This window comes from Myotis daubentonii, chromosome 3 (genome assembly GCF_963259705.1).
Source record: "Myotis daubentonii chromosome 3, mMyoDau2.1, whole genome shotgun sequence".
Taxonomy (NCBI): Eukaryota; Metazoa; Chordata; class Mammalia; order Chiroptera; family Vespertilionidae; genus Myotis; species Myotis daubentonii.
In genome coordinates, this window is record NC_081842.1 from 55,522,147 (window position 1) to 55,547,653 (window position 25,507).

Here is a 25,507-nt window from a genome sequence, read left to right on the forward strand (position 1 = left end):
ACCACCCCAAATTCCCTGTTGCCATGAGCCTGTCCTCAATAGCTGGTACCCCTGAGTCCCTTCCTGTGGCACAGTTTTCTAGCACTTCACCATTCCAAGTATGCTCTCACAGATGGAGAAGAGACTGAACTAAATCCATTCGTTCCAGGGTAGAGCAGCCAGGGGGTTAGGAACTCCGCCCCCACCCCAGACCACCACCACCAGGCAGAAGGCATTTCTCCCGATCCAGTGCTGTTACCCAATAGCACACCGGGAAAGCCCTGCCTCTCCCAAGTGTCTAAAGTTTGAAACATGACATTTCAAAACAGTTTTTTATGGGGGAAATCCAAACTTTGTTGGGCATTTTTCATTTGTTTCACAGGTTGTCATTATTACTGGAGGCCCAGTGCATGAAGTTTGTGCATGGGTAGGGTCCCTAGAGTCTGCTGGCTGCTGGCTGCTGGCCGGGACCTCCCTTCCCCAGCTGCCAGCTGCCGGCCGGGGCCTTCCTTCGTTCCGCACCACCCCCTGGATGTCAGCGCATGTCATAGCAAGCGATCGAACTCCCGGTTGTCGGTCAAACTCCCGTGAGGACACTCTGCATATTGGGCTTTTATATGTATAGATTATTATTATTATTTTGAACATATATGAGAAACATCATCTTTCAATGCTTAAGGCCCCAAAGGTGCAACTCCTTCCCTGCCAGTGGCTTTATGGGCACATTTGAGGCCTCTGCCCAGCCACCACCCAGGGGAGTTATTCTCAGGAGAGGGATTCCAAGCCACACGGAAGCAGGGGGGTGTTAGGGAGGAAAATGATGCTAAAACTTGAAAAACAAGGTGAATTTAATCTGGATGGTTTCCTTATAAGAGTTCACTTATTTTCTAATGGTATCCCAGCCTATAAACTTTATGGACACTGTTAACACTATAAACTTTATGGATACTTCAAACCTGTAAAGAATTTTTGTGAGTTTATTTGAGCCAAACTGTCCACAGTTGCCGGGAAGTAGAATCTCAACGTATTGGGATAATGCTCTGGAGAATGGCGGTTTTTCATCTATTTTTATACATAGGGGGAGGCATAGGTGGGTTACATGAAATCCATTGGTGATAGGTTAGAGAGGCGGGAGAAAGCAAAGGTGGGGGGACTTCTGGGATTGGATAAAAAGTAAAATGATAGACACATACTTAGGTGGGTGCAGGATAGTTAACAGTCAGCAATTAACATGATAACAATGACAATGAAGGAATTTATGGTCTCCTGTCCTGGTGCCCAGGGCATTTGGTTGTGGCCTGAGGAGTCTGGAAAAAAAGGGAAGTTACACATTACCCTGACATTTCAAGGATATGTTATTGTAGATGCAAAACAACAGATAGGCTCAGGGAAGGTAAAGGTTGACCTTGTCAGGGAAGATACCAGCTGAGGAGGTGACTACCTATCATAACTGCTGTTAGTTAAATTTCAGACCATCCTTTGTGGTTACTTTAGGTCAGGGGTGGGCAACCTTTTTGTGAGTGCGTGCCAAAACCAGCAAAATCTCTGACTCAAAATTCTTCTGCGTGCCAACCCTAATTTTTTGAGAACATGTTACACCTACTTGATACTTGATACTTAAGGTGTACGTATGTGAAGAACCTTGAAGAAATAGTAAAATTCACTCGAGCAACAAAAACACAGTATATGATGACGAAAAATACATTTATTTTTTAATGTATACATGTACACTGATAGTCCGACAGAAAACTTTATGACTCCGTTTGATATTATCAGTGGGACTTCTGCTGCTGCATCACTGATGACAGAGATTTTACATCAGGTTTATATTTCGTGACCTTCAGAGATATGCACGAGCTACTACTTTCATCCGTCAGGCTACTCCTATTATGAGACTTAACAAAATTCATCACTGAGAACAAAGATTCACAAATGTATGTGGATGAAACCAAAACACTGGTCAGATCTAGGAAGGCAGAGAGAGTTAAGGCAGAGGCATAGAAATTGCTCTTCCCCTCTCTCGTCAATCCATGTCTATGATCTTTAAGATAACTTGTTATGTAAAATTATTTATTTATCTAAGATGCACCTACACTGAATTTATCTGAAAAATAAAAAAGTCGATATTAAGAAAAAATTTTTAAAAAAAATAATAAAAAATTAAAAAAAAATTAAAAAAACAAACAAAGAAAGAAAAAAATTATAAATGGAAGATTATAAGAGAGGGTTTCGCGTGCCAGACCCCTGCTTTAGGTCTTTGAGTTCACAAGACTGCCATGCAGGCCTTCCCTGAGCTTGTCAAGTTAGCATGTGGCCTCTTTCGTCCACAGTCAGGTTCAGTAGGGATTCAGAAGAGAGATACTGGGAGAAGAAAAGAATGGGAGAAAAAAATTATTTTATCCAAAGCTGAACACAGCAGCTAGTCCATTCTCTCTTCCCCAACAAAAGCTCTGAGTCTGTCTATTTGTTTTGCTCCCACAACGAGCTTTGAGCTTGGCAGAGGAGTGTTTCCGGTGAAATGCTTGCTCCCTGTTGCTGGATCACCTAAGGATTCCTGCCTAAGCTAGAGTCGGGAGGAGGGGCTCCTGGCTAATTGAAACTCTGTTTCACCACAGAAGTAAAATCTATTGTGAATGTTGTGAATGTGAACCTATTTCCTTCTAAAAATTCCTTTCTTCCTTTTTCCTTCTTTCATTTTTAAAAAACATATAAATTGTGGGTCCACAGGTTTATTCTCACTGTGTCTCTGTACTGCTCCCCTCCACCCTGCCCCCAGCTTCTCTGTGGCCTGTCCTCCTCATTGCAGCTGCCATAGCTGCAGGCTCATAGAGAAAGCAGGTCTCTTGTGCTTCTGGAAAATAAATCACCCTCCCATTCTCTGTCTGTTAGGCGTAGAAAGTGAAAATGAGCCCTGGCCTGTGTCGCTCAGTGGGTTGGGTGTCATCCAGTGCACCCAAAGGTTGCCGGTTTAATTTCCTGCAGCCTACTGATGTTCCACTCTCACATTGGATGTTTCTCTCTCCCTCTCCCTTTCCATTCCTCTCTCTGTGAAAAAAAAAAAAAAAAAAAATCTTAAAAGAAAATGAAAATAGCATTTGCTTAGCACTGACTAGATGCTAGGTACTACGCTATGCACTTTCTACATATTTCCTTTTTATTTTTTTAAAAGATGAAGGCTACTTTATTGAATGACTGAACCATGTAATTGCCGAGGCCACTGTGTACAGGGACGAGAGGGGGAGCTTTGTTTCTTGGTCTCTTCCTCCTTGGACAGAGTCCTGATGATCTCCTCCTCCTTGGCCTGGAGCCGCTCTTCAGGGTGCTTGTGGGCCTCCTGGGTCTTAGACCTGCGGGCCTCGGCCTGGTCAGCCAGAAGCTTCTGGCGAGCCTTGTCTGCCTTCAGCCTGTGCCTGCAGAGAAGAATAGCAGGACCGGGCAGAACATGAAGGACCACAACCCTTCCTCATGTAATCTTGCCTTTAACTTGTTCATCATACCAGAGCCTTCTCCAGGCACTCTTTGGTATAGAGTTGCAGATTTGGACCTTAATCGATATATTCAAAAACTTCTAAAGGTTCAGTAGTATCATGAAGTTACTGTCTGCACTATCAATGTCCTGTAAGGCAGTCACAGTAAATTCAGGTTTTGGTTGAGCTCAGCCTGGTTGCTGGGCTGCTGCGGCTGCTGAGCTGCCAGATGTTCTCCACAAACTTCTGCCGGTGCCCCTCCAGGTGGTCACTGTGGCCCCACAGTCAGCACTGTCATGGGCGTGGCCCTGCTCTCTGCTTCCTCTGGCCACCACTGCGTCTGCTTCCCTTGTGTATCTTCTTTGGAGAAATGTCTGTGTAGCTCCTGTCCCCATGTTTAAATTGGCTTACTTATCTTTTTTTAAAAATTGAATTTATTGGGGTGATATTGGTTGATAGGCTTACTTATCTTTTCATTAATGGGCCATTAGAGCTCTTCACATATTCTTGCTATAAGTCCCTTATCAGATATATGTTTGCAAATATTTTTCTTTCTCTCTGTTGTGTTGTTTTTTCACTTTCTTGATGGTATTGTTTGGAGCACAATTTTTAATTTTCATGAAGTCCAACCTATCTATTTTTTCTTTTGTCACTTATACTTTGACTAGAGGCCCTGTGCACGAAAATTTGTGCACTCGGCAGGGGGGGGTGGTCCCTCAGCCTGGCCTGTGCCCTCTTGCAGTCTGGGACGCCTCAGGGATGACCACCTGCTGGCTTAGGCCAGCTCCCCGGGGGATTGGGCCTAAGCTGGCAATCAGACATCCCTCTGGAAGCCTAGGAGCCCTCAGGGTATGTCCACTTGCCAGCAGGGAGCAGGCCTAAGCTGCAGTCGGACATCCTTAGAGCTGCTGAGGAGGCGGGAGAGGCTCCCACCACCACCGCTGTATTGGCAGCCATCAGCCTGGCTTGTGGCTGAGCAGAGCTCCCCCATGTGGGAGCAACTGATCACCAGAGGGCATCTCCTGAATTGAGCGTCTGCCCCCTGGTGGTCAGTGTGTGTCATAGTGACCAGTCATTCCCAGTCTTTCTGCTGTTAGGGTCAGTTTGCATATTACCCTTTTATTATACAGGATAGAGGCCTGGTACATGGGTGGTGGCCGGCTGGTTTGCCCTTCAGGGTGGGGGTCCCCACTGGGGTGCCACTGGGGTGCCTGACCAGCCTGGGTGAGGGGCTGATGGCTGTTTGCAGGTGGTCACACCCCTTCAGGGTGGGGGTCCCCAATGGGGTGCCTGGCCAGCCTGCGTGAGGGGTTGATAGCTGTTTGCAGGCTGGTCAAGTCCCCCCCCAGTGGGGACCCTCACCCCATGGAAGTTTGGCCAGCCTGGGTGAGGGACTGAGGGCTGTTTTCAGGCTGGCCACACCCCCTTTAGGGTGGGGGTCCCCACTGGGTGCCTGGCCAGTCTGGGTGAGGGGCTGAGGGCCGTTTTCAGGCTGACCAAGACTCCCCAGCGACGGAAGCTCCCAGCCTCTCCTTTTATTCTTTTTTTTCTGGGATTTACTTACCTTCTATAATTGAAACTTTGTAACCTGGAGTGGAGCTCAGAGCCGGCCAGGGCTTGGCTTCCTCCATCGCCAGGGGCAACCCAAGGTTCCAGCTCCGTGGCCACGGCTGGCTGAAAGCAGGTATTTGGGGTTTATTTACCTTCTATAATTGAAACTTTGTTGCTTTGAGTGTAGCTTAGAGCAGGCCATGGCAGGCGGGGGAACCTTGGCTTCCTCCATCACTGGAGCAAGCAAGCCTCCTGCTCGCTGCAGCTCTGTGGCTGCCAGCCGCCATCTTGGTTGGAGGTTAATTTGCATATCTTGCTGATTAGCCAATGGGAGGCGTAGTGAAGGTATGGTCAATTACTATGTTTGTCTATTATTAGGTAAGATGTGTTTAAGAAGGCTTTGCCTAACCCCAGATTATGGGGATTTACTCCTCTGTTTTTCATTGTGAGAATTATACTTTTCTCACAACAGTTTTTCTTAGTTTTGGCTCTTACATTTATGTCTTTGATCCATTTTGAGTTAATTTTTCTGTATGGTAAATGGTCCAGTTTTATTCTTTTGCATGTGGATATCCAGTTGTCTCCGCACCATTTGTTGAAAAGACTAGAGAGATATTTTTAAAATATGTAGATTGGATCACAACTCTCCTCTGATAAAACTTTCAGTGATTTTCTATTACAGTTACAATAAAATATAAATTTCTCTGCCTATCACTTCCCTCTCATTTCACACCACTCTCTCTCTTGCTCACCATACTCCAGGCTCCCAGATGTCTCATTTCTCAGAATAAGTAAAGGTTGCCTTTTCCTTAGCTTCCTCATCTTTCTTCATCTCTAACTTTTCATGTTGTCTCCTCATGGATGACTTTTCTCCACTACTCTTGTAAAGTAGGTTCTCCATCTCATCCCATTTATTTTCTTATATGATCCCTTTATTTGTTATTTTTTAAAGATTTTTTTATTGATTTCAGAGAGGAAGGGAGAGGGGGAGGGAGAGAAAAATCAATGATGAGAGAGAATCATTGATCAGCATGCCCCCTACTAGGGATCAAGCCCACAACCTGGGCATGTGCCCTTGACTGGAATCGAACCCAAGACCCTTTAGTCTGCAGGCCGATTCTCTGTCCACTGAGCCAAACCGGCTAGGGCTATACGATCCCCTTTTATTTTCTCAATAGCCTTAATTATCGGCATACTTGTATTTATTTTGCTGCTTTGTTTTTTCACTTTGAGTAATACTTCTTTGGATCTACCATACTGTTTTGCATAGGGTATACATTCGACTCACAAGTTGTTAGAAAGGAGAATGTACAATTAGAAGGGACTTTAGAAATCACCTAATCAACCACTGTTACTTTACAGAAGCAAAAACCAGTCTCTAAAGAGGGTGAACGATATGCTTGGGGTCAGGAGGTGTACCTAGCTTTCATTCTGAGAACTTTAATATTCTCACAACAGTTCCTTTTTCACTTATAACACTTATTTGCCTTATTTCAGTGTCATGCATTTGTTGCAGAATTACTAAAATGAGGGTTGGGTGTGTGTGTGTTTTTTTAGTAATTTCTGATAGACATGACATGATTTCCCTAAGCTTTCTTCCTAAAATGCCTGCCATGGGCCCTGGAACCGAAGGATAGACCGGGTCAGGATCGCCGGAAGCCACACGCCATAAGGCCCTCCCTCTGCCCCGCCCCTCCTCTCGCCCTTCGCGGTTCCTCCCTCTCGCGGTTCCCCCTCAGCCACTCCGGACCCGCTACCCCCGGAGGCCCCGCCCCCTTCCGGGCCCCTGCCCGGCTCCAAGATGGCGCCAGTGGCTTCAGCTCTGGGGGAAGTGAGCTCACACCATTCCGGAAGGGAAGGCGGGGAGCAAGCCCGCGGGTGGATGACCCCCGTGGGGCTGTGGGTGGGGCGGCGGTGTTCACTTTGAGGGCTGGAGCGAGGGCGTGGGACTCTCTCGCCTCTCGAACACGGTCGAGGGCCCAGCACCGGGCCGGTTGGAGGAAGGCACCCCGAACGGCTCGCCTCTGGCGGAAGGAGAGGTGGCCCTGGGAGCCGGCGTCCCGCCCCCGGCGGTCTCCTTCCCCGACCCTCCTCCTCCTGGACTGCGCGGGCGGCACCCACTCGGGCTCGAGGGCTGCGGCGGGAACCGCCTAGGCGGCCGGACCGGGCCCTCCCCCGGAGGACGTGCCGGAGAAGAGGGCGCGCGGCGGTGCGTCCGTCCGCCCCGAGGTCAGGCCGCCGGTCCCGGTCCGTGGTCCTCTGGCCTTTGCCCGGCCCTCTTGGCACCGGCCCCCGACTTGCCCGCGTTGCCTCTGCTCCGAGTATGCCACCAAGCCCTCTGGCGGGGTGACTGTTCCTCGCGGCGCTGCCGGGAAGGAGATCCATGTTGAAAGGCTCCTGTCCGCGTTCCCCTCGCCCGCTGGAAAGTTCCCCTCCAGTGGAACGCTTGTCTTCCTCCCCGGGACCCTCTGATGGGTGCCCCTCCGGCCACCGTCTGATTTAGCTCGGGGGATCCCCTGAGGTCCGATCTTCGGAACCATCACCCACACAAGGGCACGGTCGTTCTCCGCGCCCAAGAAGGGCAAATGGACTTTGGAGTTAAGATGCAGGGGGTTGACCCCGTGTCAACCATGAACGTCTCAGAGAGTGAGGGAAAGCTGGAGGGCCCGGCCCCGGCCCCGGCCCCGGCCCCGGCGGTGACCCCGAACAAGAACAGCAGCAGCAGCAGCGGTGGGGGTGGAATCAGCAGCAGCAGCAGCGGCAGCAGCGGCGGCGGCGGCCGCGGCGGCAATGCAAAAAGCTGGCAGTACAGGTATGGATGGCCCTTTCTCCCAGGTGATCTGGGGTGGAGGTGGGGGTGCGGTGAGGGTGCTGGACCTGCGTTCCTGCCGCTGTTGAAAGGTAGAGCTTTTCCACCGACTTCCCGAAGCAACTGATTGCGTTTGGACCTGGGATCACGTCTTTCCTTACCGAGATTTAATCCATTCATTTGTCCGCTCAACAGGTATGTCTGGAGGCCCATTGGAGATTCTACATGTATCCTTGAACTTCCTCTGCAGCCCTAGAGTAACTCTTTCCTCTGATTTAATTCCGTACCCGCTTCTCTCTCTTTTTTTTTTTTTATCGTGTTGCAATGTGTTTACAAGCCTGCCTCCTCTGCTTGACTGTCGGGGCAGGGTCTGCTGAACTCAGCTCTCCCCAGAAGCTGGCAAACACTAGGTGCTCAGAAGGTATTTGGCGAGTGACTGGATGACATTAATGAATCAGAAGGATTCTTGCCCCCCGGGTGTTTGTGACTTAAAAGGGGAGAGGTACATAAATGGTTTGAATACAAAGGCAGAGGGACATATGCTGGTGCCTCTGATACTCTAAACCAGTTATACTAGAGTTTCAGTTTGAGTTGACCAGGCCACTTACTAGCGCTCTGTCTTGGTGAGAAATTCTACATTTGTTAATTTTCCTTAATACAAATGGAAAACTTAAGGAGCAGGAAGAGAGTCCTGGACAAGCAACAGTTTGTTGTTGTTGTTGTTGTTGTTTGTTTTTTGATATGTAAAGTATAGAGGAAAATACCCTTCCAGAATCTTAAGAATGGATAAAATTAGGATATCCCATGTTAATGGAACTAAAGGGATGAATTCTTTAGGAAAAGGAAATTTTGCCTGTCTCTAGTCCTTTTTAGCCCTTGCGATGCTTGTAGTTGTGAAATTTGTGTGAAACTTTAGATTAAAGCCAAGATTTTGTGAAGGATATACATTTATCATGAATAATCCTATCTAATAAAAGAGAAAAATGGTAATTGGCGTACGACGATACCCTTTTCATTGGCTAATCAGGGCTATATGCAAATTAACTGCCAACTAAGATTGGCAGTTAACTGCCAACAAGATGGCGATTAATTTGCATATGTAGGCACAATGCAGGGAGGCGAAAGGGAAAGCAGGAAGAAGCCCCCTGCCACTGACAGTGATCAGAAACCCAGTGGGGAGCTAAGAGCTGGGGGGCAGGGCAAAGGTGGCCCTGGGGCCGCCTTTGCCCTGCCCCCCAGCCATGATCGGAGAATCAGGTGCCTTTTCCGCCCTGGCCAGTGATAGCAGGAAGTAGGGGTGGAGCCAGCCATGGGAGCTGGACACGGTCGAAGCTGGCAGTCCCAGGAACTAGGGGTCCCTTGCCTGGGCCTAAAGCGGAGCCCACGATCGCGGGGCCGCTGCAGCTGTGGGTCCCCGCTGCCCGGGCCGGACGCCTCAGCCAGAGGCATCCTGCAGGGGCAGGGGCAGAGCCCGTGCGATCGCGGCGCCCCCCGCTGCCACTGCAGGTCTCCGCTGCCTGGGCCGGACGCCTAGGCCAGAGGCGTCAGGCCTGGGCAAGGGGCCAATCCTGTGATTGGAGGGTGATGGGGGTCAACGCCTGAGGGCTCCCAGTATGTGAGAGGGGGCAGACTGGGCTGAGGGACACCCCCCCCCCGACACACCCAGTGCACGAATTTCGTGCACCGGGCCCCTAGTCTATATACATAAAAGCATAAGTGACTGTTCGACTGGTAGCTATGACGCGCACTGACCACCAGGGGTAGAGGCTCCGACTGGTAGGTTAGCTTGCTGCAGGGGTCTGGCGGGGCCAGACATGCCTTGGAGCCCTCCCAGGCCCTGATTCTCCCAGGCCCTGATTGTACACGGTGGGGTCCCCCGGGGTCCCTCGGCCTGGCCTGCACCCTCTCGCAATCCGGGGCCTCTCTGGGCATGTCCGCAGGCCAGGCCAAGGGACCCCACCGGTGCACAAATCCATGCACTGGGCCTCTAGTATCCATATATGTGGACATATATGACTATATTAGCATACAGAAAAAAAGTGTAGATTATAACTTTTATTGACTGTATGACAGAAAAATATATATAGTTACTGTGAGGTGTCTAGGCCCACTTTTGGAATCAGCATGATGCATTTTTGTATGTGGCTTAAAACTAACCATATAAAATTAATTACTTGGCAGGGATATTTTATTTGACTTAAGAAAGAAAGAACCATGGCTGATGTGGCTCAGTTGATTGGAGCATTGTCCTGTACACCAAATGGTTGCAGGTTCAGTTTCCATCAGGGCACATACCTAGGTTTCGGGTTCGATCCCCAGTTGGGGCATGCAAGGGAGGCAACTGATCATCACATCGCTATTTTTCTCCCTTCCTCCCTTCTTCCCTCCCTCTCTCCTTCCCTCCCTCCGTCTCTCTCTCCCTCCCTCCTTCCCTCTCCCTCTCTCAGTCCCTCCTTCTTTTTCCACTCTCATCTCTCTCTTTCTAAAAATCAATAAAAAAACAACAACATAGCCTCTGGTGAGGATTTAAGGGGGGAAAAAAGAAAGCAAGGTAAGGTAATATTCCATGTAGTCAGTCGGAGGTCAATTTTTTGACACCCTCAAATCTTTTTTTGAAATCCAGTCTCAATTGAATGGAAAAGTTAAACAAGTTTCTTAGAAGCACTGCAGAGAATTCTCATAAAGCCATGCTGTACTTTCATTCAGAACCCTGTTATCCCTTACTTAGGGTATTATTTAATAGTTATATAATTTTCAAACTAGAATCCATTGGAATCACAAATGGAAAAGGTTATCATGGGAAATGTAACAGAGGAAATGGCACTTGACAGTGTAGGACAAGGAAGATTTGAAAAATTAACATGCAGGCTCAGCTATATTACTCCCTAGTACAATAATCATGGTCACAATGACCTTAAGTCACCCAGGAAAGCACACTCTGTTTAAGAAGGTAGAGAACTGTATGACACAAATGGTGAACAGTTTCAAAGAAAATAGCAATCGAACCCAGGACCCTTCAGTGTGTTGGCCAACGCTCTATCCACTGAGCTAGGGCTCTTTTCACTTTTTTAAAAAAGATTTAAATTATTGTTTAAAATATTACATATGTCTCCTTTTTCCCCCATTGGCCATTCCCACCCCCCAGCACATGCCCTCACCCCCTACTGTCTGTGTTCATGGGTTATGCTTATATGCATGCATACAAGCCCTTTGGTGGATCTCTGAGGTTGGACGGTCTGTTTGATGCTTCTGTATCTGGATCTAATTTTGTTCATCAGTTTATGTTCGTTATATTCCACAAATGAGTGAGATCATGTGATATTTATCTTTCTCTGACTGGCTTATTTCACTTAGCATAATGCTCTCCAGGTTCTTTTTTTTTTTTTTTTAATCAGTAATCACTTTATTATTTTTTTACTTTATTTATTTATTATTAAATCTTTATTGTTGAAGGTATTACATATGTCCCCTTTTTCCCTCATTGATTTCTCCCACTCCGCCCTTGCCACTTTCTTGATGTTATTGTCTATAGCTCAAAAGCTTTTAATTTTTATGAAGCCTAATCCATTTTTTCTTTTTTTGCTTATACTTGGTATCATATCTCAGAAATCATTGCCAAGTTCAAGATCACAAAGACTTATGCAATCGTTTTAATTTAAGAATTACATATTTTAGCACTTACATTTAGATCTCTGATCCATTTTGAGTTAATTTTTCTTTCTTTTTAAAATAGATATCTTCTTATTGATTTTTTTAAGAGAGAAAGGAAGAGGGAGAGAGAGATAGAAACATAGATTGGCTGCCTCCTGCACACCCCCTCTGGGGGCTCAAGTACAAAACCACGGCATGTGCCCTGACTGGGAATCAAACCAGCAACCTTTTGGAGCATGAGAGGGCGCTCAATCCACTGAGCCATATTGGCAGGGCTTGAGTTAATTTTTCTTTCTTTTTTTTTTTTAATATATTTTATTGATTTTTTACAGAGAGGAAGGGAGAGAGATAGAGAGTTAGAAACATCGATGAGAGAGAAACATCGATCAGCTGCCTCCTGCACATCTCCTACTGGGGATATGCCTGCAACCCAGGTACATGCCCTTGACCGGAATCGAACCCGGGACCTTTCAGTCCGCAGGCTGACGCTCTATCCACTGAGCCAAACCGGTTTCGGCGAGTTAATTTTTCTTTATGATTAATCTTATTTTTTCTTTTGTGAAATATCTGCCGTTTTTTTATTTTTGTTATTTTTCTTGTTAATATACCCGATGTTATTTTTCAAATTTACATATTAATATTTTAGTATCAGTATTTCCTTAAAAATATTTTTTAAAATATATTTTATTGATTTTTTACAGAGAGGAAGGGAGAGAGATAGAGAGTTAGAAACATCGATGAGAGAGAAACATCGATCAGCTGCCTACTGCACACTCCCCACTGGGTATGTGCCCGCAACCAAGGTACATGCCCTTGACCGGAATCGAACCTGGGACCCTTCAGTCCTCAGGCCGATGCTCTATCCATTGAGCCAAACAGGTTAAGGCTCCTTAAAAATATTTTGTTGGATTTTTTTTTTTTCCTGAATAGGTAAAAGAGTTAAGTGTTTACCTTACATACTTGTCTTAGCCACTGAGTTTCCTTCCCTGGAAACACTGTTTATTGATTTCTTCATTATAGTTCCAGAAAAATTTATATTAAACCTTTATATAATAACTATGTAACTGCATAGAATATATTTTAATTTTGTATGGTTAAGTTCTTTGCTAAACTTGCTGCAAAGATTTTTCTAGTCTTTGTATTTTGATTTATTACATATTTTCAGGCACAGAGAAAACTTATAAGTCAGAACTCTTACTCTTTTTCCTTTCACTTCTAGTATAGAAAGTTATTTTATAAATACTTGTTTTCATATAGTTTTAAAATGATTTGGTCATTTTACATTTAATTTTTAATCTATCTGGAACTTATTTTAAATCCTGTTAGGTAGTGTGTTATCTATTACTGTGCTACGATGTGTGACGACCCCCATGTCCTGCGTGGTTCAGGGTTCGGGTTCTGGAGAAGGGGCCGCACGCAAATGAAAGAGACGAGACAAGAAATAATAATTTGGAAATTGTGGGGGCCAGGCGGGAGCCCATCCCAAGAGGAAGCACTCCGCTTTGGCTCAGGCCTGGCCATCCTTTTATTCAGTTTGGGATTCACTTATAGCCCGTAGGCAGGCAAGTTCCTGTAACAGGCAGACTGTCTTATCAGTAAGGATTTACATGACTATCTGGTGGGGAAGTTGCTTCAACTACCATTGGACTAAACAGTTTGTGCATAGCCCTGACCTTTGCCAGGGCTCAAGGGTCACCAGCATTCCGGCTCCTTGTCTGCACCTCTCTGCTAGTGAAGACAATGGGTGGCTTCCCGCAATCATGTATTCCCAAATTTAGTGTATTGAAAAAGCACCATTTAAAAAAATATATATTTTTATTAATTTCAGAGAGGAAAGGAGAGGGAGAGAGAGATAGAAACATCAATGACGGGAGAGAATCATTGATTGGCTGCCTCCTGCAGCCAGCAACCCAGGCATGTGCCCTTGACCGGAATTGAACCTGGGACCTTTCAGTCTGCAGGTCGACTATTCACTGAGCCAAACCCGCTCGGGCACCATTTTTTTTATCTCAGTGTCTGTGGGTCAGGAATGTCAGTGCAGCTTAGCCAGGTTCTCTGGCTTTGGGTCTTTCACAAGGCTGCAGTCATCTTGAGGCTCAACTAGGAAGGAGCCACTTCCTGGCTCACTCTTGTGGGTCTTGGCACAATTCAGTTATTTTTGCCTTTTGGACAAAGACCGTAGTTCCTCGTGGCTGACTGTTGGTGGCCTCCTTTGGTTCCTGACCACATGGGCCACCTCAGAGCAGTTTACTACTTGGCAGCCTGATTCCTCAGAGGGAGCGAGGAAGTGAGAACAAGGCAAGAAAGCACTAGCCAGATGGAAGTCACAGTGTTTTGTAACCTAAGTGTGGAAGTGAAGTTGCATCACTTTTCCCTGGTCACTAGAACCAAGTGATGAGGTTCAGCCCACACAAAGGGGTAAAAACAGCAGGCTGGAATCACTGAGAGCCATGCAAGAAGGTGCCTATTTCAGATGTTAATATAAAGGTACTCTAGCTCGTCATCTATTGAGAGAGATTTGGCAACTAGGCAGTTGGAAATTTGTTTCTAAAGTCGGAAGTTTGGAACTGAATTTGATTGTTGGAGAATAAGAGGAGTATTAGGAGATCAGTTGCACAGTGTTAACAATGCTGGAAAAGAAGGAAACTGTTCAACAGTGATTTTCAACTGGTGTGCCGCAAGAATTTTTAAGAACGTGCAATACCTGGTATTTAGTCGGGGGTTCTGGCCTCTTTTCCCTTAGATTGTCAAGTGAAAAAATAGCAGCAGCCTACACAATAGCTGTCTGGTGTGAGTGAATCGAAATTATATCTAATTTTGTGTGTGTGTCAGATTGGCAAAAGATGTAATATATTTTTTGGTGTTCTGCAGAATTTTAGTAATTTGAGTGCCATGAGATGAAAAAGGTTGAAAATCACTGCATTAAAGGAAGATTGTTAGACCTTGGTGATGGATTGGGTGGAGAGTGGTAGTGAGACAAAGAAGTAAAATTGACTTCACTCATCCAGATTTGAAACTTTGGAAAGTCTACAGGAGAAAATGATTTGGGAGTTGTGTGATGCATTTGGTTTTAGGTATGTTGAGCTTAACTTGCTGTAATGGGTAAGTGGCATACTCATCCGTACCTTAGACATATAAGGCATTAGAAATGTGGATAATTGCCTTCATAATATTAGAATATGTTCACTTCTGTTATCACATTTAAACCTCACAAAAGTTCTTTAAGGCATTGTTATTCCCATTTTACAGTTGAAGAAAATGGAAATCAAATGAGTTGGCCAAAGTTACATAGCCAGTGAATAGAACTTTTATTCCTAGGTATTAAAAGTACATAAGCTCTCTAAAGGAATGAATAATTATTGATAAATAATTATTTTAGGCCATGGTGGTTTTATCATTTACTAGTGTTCAAACTCATGCAGCAAGTATTTTTGAGCCTCTATCATGTGTGAAGCCCTCTGAAGCCTAAATTAATGTGTACACTTAGAGCAATGAGAGTAGGGACCCCAAGGCTTATTTGGGGAAGATCATGAAAAAGAATCAGAAAAGGATAAAACCTCAGCTTCAACTGCAAAATTTATCATGACGATCGTTTTTTAAACCAAAGCTGAGAAGTGAATTTAGTAGGTTAGCCTTAAATTTTTGTCTTTCCGGAGTAATTGATACTCATTATGTGTTAAGGTCGCTAAAGGAGGGCCCCTTTTGGCCTCTTGCGTTCCTCCTTCGGTGACCCTAACATTATGATGTGGTCTTTGATCTCCATTTAAGAGGAAAGAAAATTTAATTCTGAATTCTTTCTTCCTTTTTCAAAGTTAATGTTCAAAGTTTATAAAATGTGCATGTTTCCATTTTTATATTCTGCATGTCAGCTGTCAGGAAAATTTACAGATCTGCAGATCTGCCACTTTTTTGTCAAAGTGGACAGAAGAGAACTACCCAGAGGAGGAACTGAAAAGCAAATTGGGGTATACGATGGGCCTGGTTTTTCTTATTTAGGCTCTATTTTGGCTAACCACCATTCACAAACAGGCAGATCTTTTTTCTTCATTAGCAGATAGTTGTATGTTTCAGTAAATGGGTAAAAGTCTACAAATGTATAGTATAGAAATAATTTTTGTCGTCAAACATTATGTCTTCCACTCTAAACACTCTATTACAAGAAAAGGTACTTATTTACCAATAGGAAAGGAGATCTCCTAAATATAACTTAATTTTTACTGTCTTCTAGTTTTTGCCACTTTTTTTGAGGATGATTTAAAGAAAAAGTCATAAATGTTTGCTTTTTTTCTCTGTAGGGGTTAAAGAAAAGTTGAATCTATTTTTCTGTACCCTAATTTTTGTTTTCTTTATCTGGAATCTGCTATAGATGCTAGTAAAAACATGAGAAGGACTACTTGTAGACATATAACTGAAAACTATAAAACATTGTTCCAAAATCTAGTGAGAGTTGTACCAAGCCTTGAGGAATAAGATTTGGTGTATTATGATATTCTTTAATTTCTTAATATCCATATATTTTTGCTTTACAGGTCTCAATACAGTCCATTTGAGTTAATATTTTACATAGAAGTTATACTGTATCAGAACTATACAAACAGGTTAACGTTAGACTATGCAAATTAGTCTTTTTAGTCCTTTTCAAAAAGATCACATAGTTTAGGTCCCAGAGAAAATTGTTCATCAAATAAATTTGTGGGAAATTAGGTCTTTTTATTTATTAATTTTTTTATTAAAATGTTTTTATTGATTTTCAAAGAGGGAGAAAGGGAGAGGGAGAGGAGAGAGATAGAAACATCAATTATGAGGGGGAGAAACCAAGATGGTGGCATAGGTTAACGGCGGAGATTGTTGCCCTCGAACAACCACTTCAGAGATATAACTAAAGGACAGAACAGACAGCATCCAGAACCACAGGAAGGCTGGCTGAGTGGAAATTCTACAACTAGGAGGAAAGAGAATATCATACCCAGACTCAGAGGAGGCGCAGTGCTGAAGTGAAATACTGAGGTGCGGAGTGCGCGCGCGGAGTGGGCTGGCGGCGGAGGGCACGGTTGTTGTTTTCAATCAGGAGGGAGTTTCAGACTCTGAGCTCCAGATCCGGGCGAGTCTCTGGGGACCCAGACTCAAACGGGAGAAGCGGGACTGTCTGGCTTCGGTCAGAACTCGAAGGCAGCTTTCTCTCCGAGGTTTGCAGCCATTGCTGGGACTCTGAGGGGCAGAGTCCCTGGGGAAGGAACTGAGAGCAGCCATAACTGCTTGCTCCGCCCGCCCTGTAGATCCCCGGGGACCCGCCCCGCCCAAGCCCGGCGCAGAACCATTTGCCGGATAGCCTCAGGCAAAGGCTAGATTAGCACCGCCCTAGAGATCCAGCACAGAAGCTCTCCCACTGCAGACACAGCTGACTCTCATAGCCAGTTAGCCCGGAGGTCAAATCACCCCCAGTATTGCCGACATCAATCAAGGCTTAAAGGCAACAAGACTGCGCACAAAGACCACTTGGGGGTGTACCAAGAAAGCATAAAAAATGTGGAGACGAAGAAACAGGACAAAACTGTCAATGGAGGATATTGAGTTCAGAACCACACTTTTAAGGTCTCTTAAGAACTGTCTAGAAGCCGCCGATAAATGTAGTGAGATCCTCAAGAAATCTAATGAGACCCTCGATGTTGTGATAAAGAACCAACTAGAAATTAAGCATACACTGACTGAAATAAAGAATATTATACAGACATCCAACAGCAGACCAGAGGAGCGCAAGAATCAAGTCAAAGATTCGAAATGCGAAGAAGCAAAAAACACCCAACTGGAAAAGCAAAATGAAAAAAGAATCCGAAAATACGAAGATAGTGTAAGGAGCCTCTGGGACAGCTTCAAGCGCACCAACATCAGAATTATAGGGGTGCCAGAAGATGAGAGAGAGCAAGATATTGAAAACCTATTTGAAGAAATAATGACAGAAAACTTCCCCCACCTGGTGAAAGAAATAGACCTACAGGTCCAGGAAGCGCAGAGAACCCCAAACAAAAGGAATCCAAAGAGGACCACACCAAGACACATCATAATTAAAATGCCAAGAGCAAAAGACAAAGAGAGAATCTTAAAAGCAGCAAGAGAAAGAAACCCAGTTACCTACAAGGGAATACCCATACGACTGTCAGCTGATTTCTCAACAGAAACTTTGCAGGCCAGAAGGGAATGGCAAGAAATATTCAAAGTGATGAATACCAAGAACCTACAACCAAGATTACTTTATCCAGCAAAGCTATCATTCAGAACGGAGGGTCAGATAAAGAGCTTCACAGATAAGGAAAAGCTAAAGGAGTTCATCACCACCAAACCAGCATTATATGAAATGCTGAAAGGTATCCTTTAAGAAGAGGAAGAAGAAAAAGGTAAAGATAAAAATTATGAACAACAAATATCCATCTATCAACAAGTGAATCTAAGAATCAAGTGAATAAATAATCTGGTGATCATAATAGAATCAGGGACATAGAAAGGGAATGGACTGACTATTCTTGGGGAAAGGGGTGTGGGAGATGCGAAAAGAGACTGGACAATAATCGTGCACCTATGGATGAGGACAGTGGGTGGGGAGTGAGGGCGGAGGGTAGGGTGGGAGCTGGGAGGATGGGGGGGAAAAAAAGAGGAACAAATGTAATAATCTGAACAATAAAGATTCAATTAAAAAAAAAAAAAGAAACATCAATTATGAGAATCACTAATTGGCTGCCTTCTGTACTCCCCACACTGGGGATCGAACCCACAACCCAGGCATGTGCCCTGACTGGGAATCAAACCGTGATCTCCAGGTTCATATGTCAACACTCAACCACTGAGCCATGCTTTTTAAACTCTTGTTTTTGCTTTTGAAAACAGTGGAAAATATTCTTATTTTTTATTTATTTTTTAAATAAATCTTTATTGTTCAAATTATTACAGTTGTTCCCCCTTTTTCCCCCCATAGCTCCCCTCCACCCAGTTCCCACCCCACCCTCTGCCCTTATCCCCCCACTGTCCTCATCCATAGGTGTACACTTTCTGTTGCCGGGTCATACACATGAAAAATGTAGCTATTTCCATCCACAACGTGTCCCTGTGTTCGGCCTCACAGGGACCGTCTCAGCCTCACAGGGATATTCTTATTTTTTAAAGAAGTTTTTATTGATATCCGAGAGAGGAAGGGAGAAGGAGACAGGGATAAAAGCATCAATGATGAGAGAGAATCATTGATCGGCTGCCTCCTGCATGCTCCCCTGACTGGGGATTGAGCCTGAAACCCAGGCACATCCCCTGACCAGGAATTGGGAATTCGAACCCAACTTCCTGGTTCATGGGTCGATGCTCAACCACAGCCACACTGGCCAGGCTGCAAAATATTCTTGATGTAAATCATACTACCTTGAAGAGAGGGAACGTTTTTGTTCCCTTTGAAGGAACATCTTCCCTGTACTGAAACGTCTCCTGTACTGATTTTGCTTCATAAAATGTTTTGTGTCCATACTTATTCAGATTAAACTTAAAACAAAATAGCCTGATTAAATAGTTACATTATTGCTTTAGCATTACCATTTCTGGGTTTTAGGACAGTTTATAGAGCAATTTAGTTTGCTGGTGAAAGAAGGGATTTTCCTTTTGGTTTATTAGGTGTTGTAACAAAGTATGATGGTGTCTCCCTGAACTTGAGTTTTGGCTGGTTTACTTCCATTGCTATTGTTGAGGCTGGCTAGAAGGTCCCCGGAGGGGATAAACTGAAGTCTGTGGCTGCTACTGGCTGTAGCTGGAAACCCTAGTCTGAGGGATAGAAAGGAGAGAAAACCAGATGAACAAGAGGGAAAACAAGGAAAGAAAAAGGACAGCAAAGAGGTAGAAGGAGGAAGGGAGGGAGCGAGGGAGGGAAGGGAATGGAATTAGTGAGAATGTGATCTGCGAATTCGGGAGAGTCAGATTTGGGGAGAAACCCAACTGTTCTGAGAGGGAAAGAAAGAGACAAGAGTCTATAAAGACAGAAAAGGGGCAGGGGCTTTCAAAGGGATTACATAAATTACTCCGAAAGAGCTGTGATTGGGCTGGCAAGCACACTTCCACTATGCTATACATGATTAATTGCTTATGTCTGTTGCTAGGTGAAAATTTATTTTTTAATAGAAAGTTCAATACTGCAGAGCCAGTTCCAGGAACTGTATCAGTATGTTGCCATTTGGTTTAACCCAGTTTAAATTGTTTCACATGAGGAGGGTGAGTTAGCTCAGCTTCCCAGAGGCCTCCAGGCTCTATTTTAGATTGTTCTCTTGACAATATCAATTTCATTTTGTGGGTTTTCTTTTACATTTTCTCATTTTGATCAAGGTCTTTCCTTAGAAAACATCAATGGTCAACCATTAGTAACTAGAGTTGGTCCATCTTTAAAAAAGCTACATTGATCCTTCATCGCTGGAAGGCTCACACCGTTTGTCATGTCCCAGGTAGAAGGGAAAGTAATCTCCTGAGTATACAGTAAGAGAGTTTATGGCCACATTTGACAGTAAAGCTTGTTGGGAGCAGAGCTAAGTCATAGTCCTCGAATCAGAAGTTCCTTGGTAGAGGTGGTCTTAGTCAGATTCATTCATTTTAACATCTGTAGACATTGGGCTACCGTTCCCTAACAGTGACTCCGGTCTCCTTTCAGTAGGGCAGACTTATACATCACTTGATTTCATCTCATGGGTCTGCTGATAATAATTTCAAAAGGAGACTGTCTGTTTTGGGCGAAGGGAGTAGATCTTAGGTTGAGCCTTAGGCCAAGGCAGTTTAAAAAAAAAAAAAAGACTATGGGTTTTGCCAATTGAGTTTGTTGCCATTTATTTTTATTTATTTATTTTTTTTAGAGATAGTGGAAGGGAGTGGGGAGAGACAGAGAAACATCTGTGTGAGAGAGACACATCGATTGGTTGCCTCCCTGCACTCGCCCAGACCAGGGCTGGGGATTAAGCCTGCAACTGAGGTATGAGGCATGTGCTCTTGACCAGAATTGAATCTCGACCCTTCAGTCTGAGGGCCAGTGCTCTAACCACTGAGAAACTGGTTAGGGCTTTGCCAGTTGAGTTTCGATTACCTGGTTAGTTTGTTCTACAAGACCAGAGGACTGGGAATGATAAACACAATGGAAATGTTAAATCAGCCAGGTCTTACAAACAGATTATGTAATCTGTCCTGTGAAGTGGAGCTCTATGGGATTCCCGAAGTTGGAAAGCTCTTCTCTAAGAGCATTTTAATTACTGCTGAGGCTGTGGCTCTGCCACAGGGAAGGCCTCCACCCAATGAGAAATCATACAAATATTTCCTAACAGTAGTTATCCTTGAGAAGGGGGCAACTAAATAAGTCCATTTGTCAGACCTCAAAGAATCCCAAAGGCAAGGTGAAATTCCCCATACAGGTGTGAATGAGTTTTCCAGGGTTGTGCTTGGGACAGCATTAATAGCATACCAGGGAAGTTATCTTTGGAGGTGCCTTTCCGTAGTATTGTGTTCCCCATAAAACCATTTTGTAAGTGTTGGAATGAGTTAAGTCATGTTCATATTGTAATATGTGATGTTGTATGCAATTGGAGGAGTGGTCAGACATTTTTGACCTACTGATATGCTTCTTTTGGGGTCAAATGTATAGCCTTGTTCTAACCATTTCTTTCTATATTTTGTCAAACAGCTAGATCCTGTTTTTATTGATTTCAGAGAAAGGGGAAGGGAAAGATAGAAACATCAATGATAAGAAAGTATCATTGACTGGCTGCCTTCTGCACAATTCCCACCAGGGATGGAGCCCGAAACTGGGGCAGGTGCCCTGACCGGGAATCGAACTGTGACCTCCTGGTTCATGGATCGATGCTCAACCACGGAGCCACACTGGCCAGGCCATAATGTTTTCTTTAAATCTCCAGTTATTTCAGCTGGTAGCATATGTACTTTTGTTAGGGGCTGAGATTGTTCTAATGCTGCTAATTCAGCAATAGCAGCCAAATGATTACCTCCACTTTTGTCAGTGTTTGCCATTAAATGTCCAGGGATTTTTATGATTGCTAAAGATGTAGGTAATTGGATAGCCTCTAAGAGTTCTAAAACATAAATGTATTTTATCCTTTGTCCAGAAGAAGTCAGAGATCCTCTCATTTCCAGAGCATACCAAAGTCCTGGGCAACACCAAAAACATACCTGCTGTCAGTATAAATGTTAGCCATCTTTGTCCAAATTGCAAGTTCAAAGTAACGTATAGAACAGAAGTTGCCTGAGGCATTGGACTGGCTTTAGTGGTTTTATTTAGAGAGATGATTGCATAGCTTGCTTGATAGTGGCCTATTTCATCCTTTAGGTAAGAACCATCAGTAAACCAAACTAATTCAGCATTGTCAAGAGATGTTTTCTGTAAATCAATTCAAGGAGCTAGTAGTCAGCCTCTTAATGTCAGGCAGTCATGAGGGCTTTCATCAGAGGGGGAGAGTATCAGGGTTCAGAGTATTACAGTGAGCAGTAGTCACATTAGATGGAGACAATAAAAGAAGTTTATAGCATGCTTGCAGATAGGCTCCATGAGGCACATAAAGACTTAGTGGAGAGCCTATTATTATCTTTTCTACATGTTGAATTGGCAGTGGCTACAAGTAGCTCTCATATAGAGTAGGAGACCTTTGGCTGCCAGATCTAGTTGTTGGCTACAGTATCCAGGGGGTCCATGTTGGTTTCCATGTCATTGGGCCAAAACACCTATTGCATTTCCTTCTCTTTCATGGATGAAAAGGAAAAAGGGCAATTGATAATTAGACGACTTTCTCTATGAGCCCAGATTAGCTAATAGAGGTCAGAGAACCCTGGCTCATGTTTGGATATGAGCAGCAATACTCTGGCAAACACAATAATGGGGTCCTCTTTGGCACTAGGGAAATCTTTAATACTGGCATGGAGCTCAGTTTTAGTCCATGGGCTTATAAGAAATAAGGGGTTGTTATCCTGGGCCAGACCCATCCGGTGGTTTGACTTTAAATGGGGCGGTAAGAGCCTCGGGTTCATTGTTGTGGACAGGGAAGTCATTCAGTGAAGGGTTAAGAGGGGGGAGGACCGGCTAGCAGCAAAGAGCAAAAGGTGTAGATAACGAGACTCGTGGTGTAAAGTTCCATAAACTCGCTTCTACTCAGGCCAGAAACATGCCAGTAGGATGGTTTTGAGCTATCTTTGAACATTTAGAAGTTTTTTTTTTCAAACTTAATAAGCCTCTGAGATAACTCAGTTTGCTTTGGTTACTATGTAATTTGTGTCTTGGAGGGAAACAATTTTTGAGTCACTTATGTGTTTGGAGGCTTCAGAATGCCAATTAAAATATGCTTCCCATTCATATTGCTTATTTTTATTTTAAAAAATTTTTAAATATATTTTTATTATTTCAGAGAGGAAGGAAGAGGGAGAGTGAGATAGAAACATCCGTGATGAGAGAGAATCATGGTGGATCAGCTGCCTCCTTCACGCCCCCCACTGCGGATCGAGCCCATAACCCGGGCATGTGCCCTTGACCGGAATGAAACCTGGGACCTTTCAGTTAGCAGGCCGATGCTCTAACCATTGAGCAAAACCGGCTAGGGCCAGGTTGCTTAGGGGTTTTTTTTTTGGTTTTTTTGGTTGTTTTTTTTTTTTAAATATATTTTATTGATTTTTTACAGAGAGGAAGGGAGAGAGATAGAGAGTTAGAAACATCGATGAGAGAGAAACATCGATCAGCCGCCTCCCGCACATCTCCTACTGGGGATGTGCCCGCAACCCAGGTACATGCCCTTGATCGGAATCGAACCTAGGACCTTTCAGTCCGCAGGCCGACGCTCTATCCACTGAGCCAAACCGGTTTCGGCAGGTTGCTTAGTTTTATAGTCTTTTTCCAATTGACTGTGCAGAGAGAGAAACAGAGGAGAGATTGATTGACTGCCTCCTACATACCCCCTACTGGGGATCGAGCCTGCAACCCTGGTATGTGTCCTGACCTGGAATTGAACTGGTGACCTCCTATGGCATGGAACAACACAGTCAACTGGGCCATACCGGCTGGGCAGCACTGAACATTCTTTGTTTTTTTTAAAATATATTTTTATTGATTTTAGAGAGGAAGGGAGAGGGAGAGAGAGAGAGAAACATCAATGAAGAGAGAGAATCATTGATAGGCTGCCTCCTGCACACACCATACTGGGGATTGAGACCACAACCTGGACACATACCCCACATGTCCTGACTGGTAATTGAACCATGACCTCCTGGTTCATAAGTCAGTGCTCAACCACTGAGCCATGCCAGCTGGACTCATCACTGATGTTTCTATCTCTCCCTCTGCTTTCCTCTCTGAAATCAATAAAAATATTTTAAAAAGCACACAAATAAAACAAAAGATAAGTCTATGTGTCCAACCCAAACCACGTGTGGGAACGCTGTTCTGAGTACGCTAGATGTTCAAGGCTAATTTGAGAGTAGGGGCCCTGTCCAGAGTACGCCAGATGTTCAAGGCCAATCTGACTGTGGGAATCCTAATCGTGTTCAAGGCTAATTTACTATATGCAGGTGCAAAAGCAAGGATGCAGCAAGCACAGGCGTACCTTTCTGTAGCCCAAATACTGAGGTCACTATTTGGCATAAAGCCTCTTTTGTTTGAGCTTATCCTATACTAGAGGCCTGATGCACGAAATTCGTGCAAGGGGCTCGGCCCTCGCAGCCGCAGCGACTTGCCTGGGCCCTCACAACCCCGGCTTCGTCTGGAAGGTCGTTCAGCTGTCCAGTCTAATTACACTTGTATTATTATAGATGACTACGTATGTCTTCTCTGTCCAATACCCTGCATCCAAGGAGGTCCAGTCCCTGGCAGAGGGACTTGGACCCAACAATTGGCATAGTGGAGCAGGATTCAAGGAGTGAGTACTCCAACAATTGGCACAACGAGCAGGGTTCAGGAGTATGTGCAGACTCAGGAGCGAGTGCTCTCCACACCATGCTACCTTATTACTGGGTAGCATGTATGTCCCACAGGTCCCTTAAATTCAGCATAAGTTGGAACAAATCCAAAACTTCCTCTATGATCCTAATTTCTCTGAAGCATTACTATCTACACAGTGTTCCATCTGGAAATCTGGATGTTGCCTTTGTTTCTTCTCTCGTACCCTTATTCTCACTTTTGTTCTCTTTCTCTCTTTACATCTAATCAATCAAGACCAATAACTTCAAGCTCAATCACTATTTAATCCTGTCTTTTTTTAGTGAACCTTGTATCTTCAACTAAATTCCTTTCATTTCTATGACAGCTAAAAACAGTCTCGGTGTGTCTCCTTTCCAGTAGGAGCCCTTCTTTAGATTATGGATTGGGGTTGGAGAATTACCTTTTTAAAAAATTTTCCCAATCTTTTCAGTGGATTTTCAGAGTGCTTTGCATTTAAAAGATACTGGTAATTGTGTTGAACTGAAATAAAAGGATTCAAAGCTGTTCAAAAATAGGGTAAAGGTGAGTGAGTGAGTGTGGTGTGTGTGTGTGTGTGTGTGTGTGTGTGTGTGTGTGTGTGTTTGTGTGTGTGTGTGTGTTTGAGAGAGAGAGAGAGAGAGAGAGAGAGAGAGAGAGAAAGAGAGAGAGATGGTGTGATGGAATACTACACAGCCATAGAACAGAATGAAATCTTGTCATTTGTGACAAAATGGATGGTGCCTTGAGGGTATAAGGGAAATAAGAGAGATGGAGAAAGGCACATACTATATGATTTCACTCGTATATGGAATCTAAAAAACAAAAACAAGCTCATAGATAAAGAGAATAGAGTGATGGTTATCAGAGGGGAAGGGGGTTGGGGGATATGTGACAGGGGTTAAGGGGTCAATTGTTCAGTGATAGATGGTAACTAGACTTTTGGGGGTTATTTTGTGGTATATACTGATTCAAATTATAATGTGGTATACCTGAGACTTATTTTAAAGCTATGTATCTTCCTTAAGTCTGATAAAGAAGGGGAAACTAAGAAATAAATGTGTTATAGCAATGGAGATTTAGGAATTGAAGCAATAC

The 25,507-nt window shown here is 44.3% G+C and overlaps 1 protein-coding gene across 1 annotated transcript in view; it reads left to right on the forward strand.

The window, feature by feature from the left end:
- The first annotated feature begins 6,859 nt into the window (after window positions 1–6,859).
- OSBPL11 (oxysterol binding protein like 11) overlaps window positions 6,860–25,507 on the forward strand; it is an 89,469-nt gene continuing 70,821 nt past the window's right edge. The window contains exon 1 of the mRNA XM_059687586.1: window positions 6,860–7,809. Coding sequence (XP_059543569.1) covers window positions 7,583–7,809 — 227 coding nt within the window. The 5' untranslated portion in view covers window positions 6,860–7,582. The remainder of the gene's footprint in view (window positions 7,810–25,507) is intronic.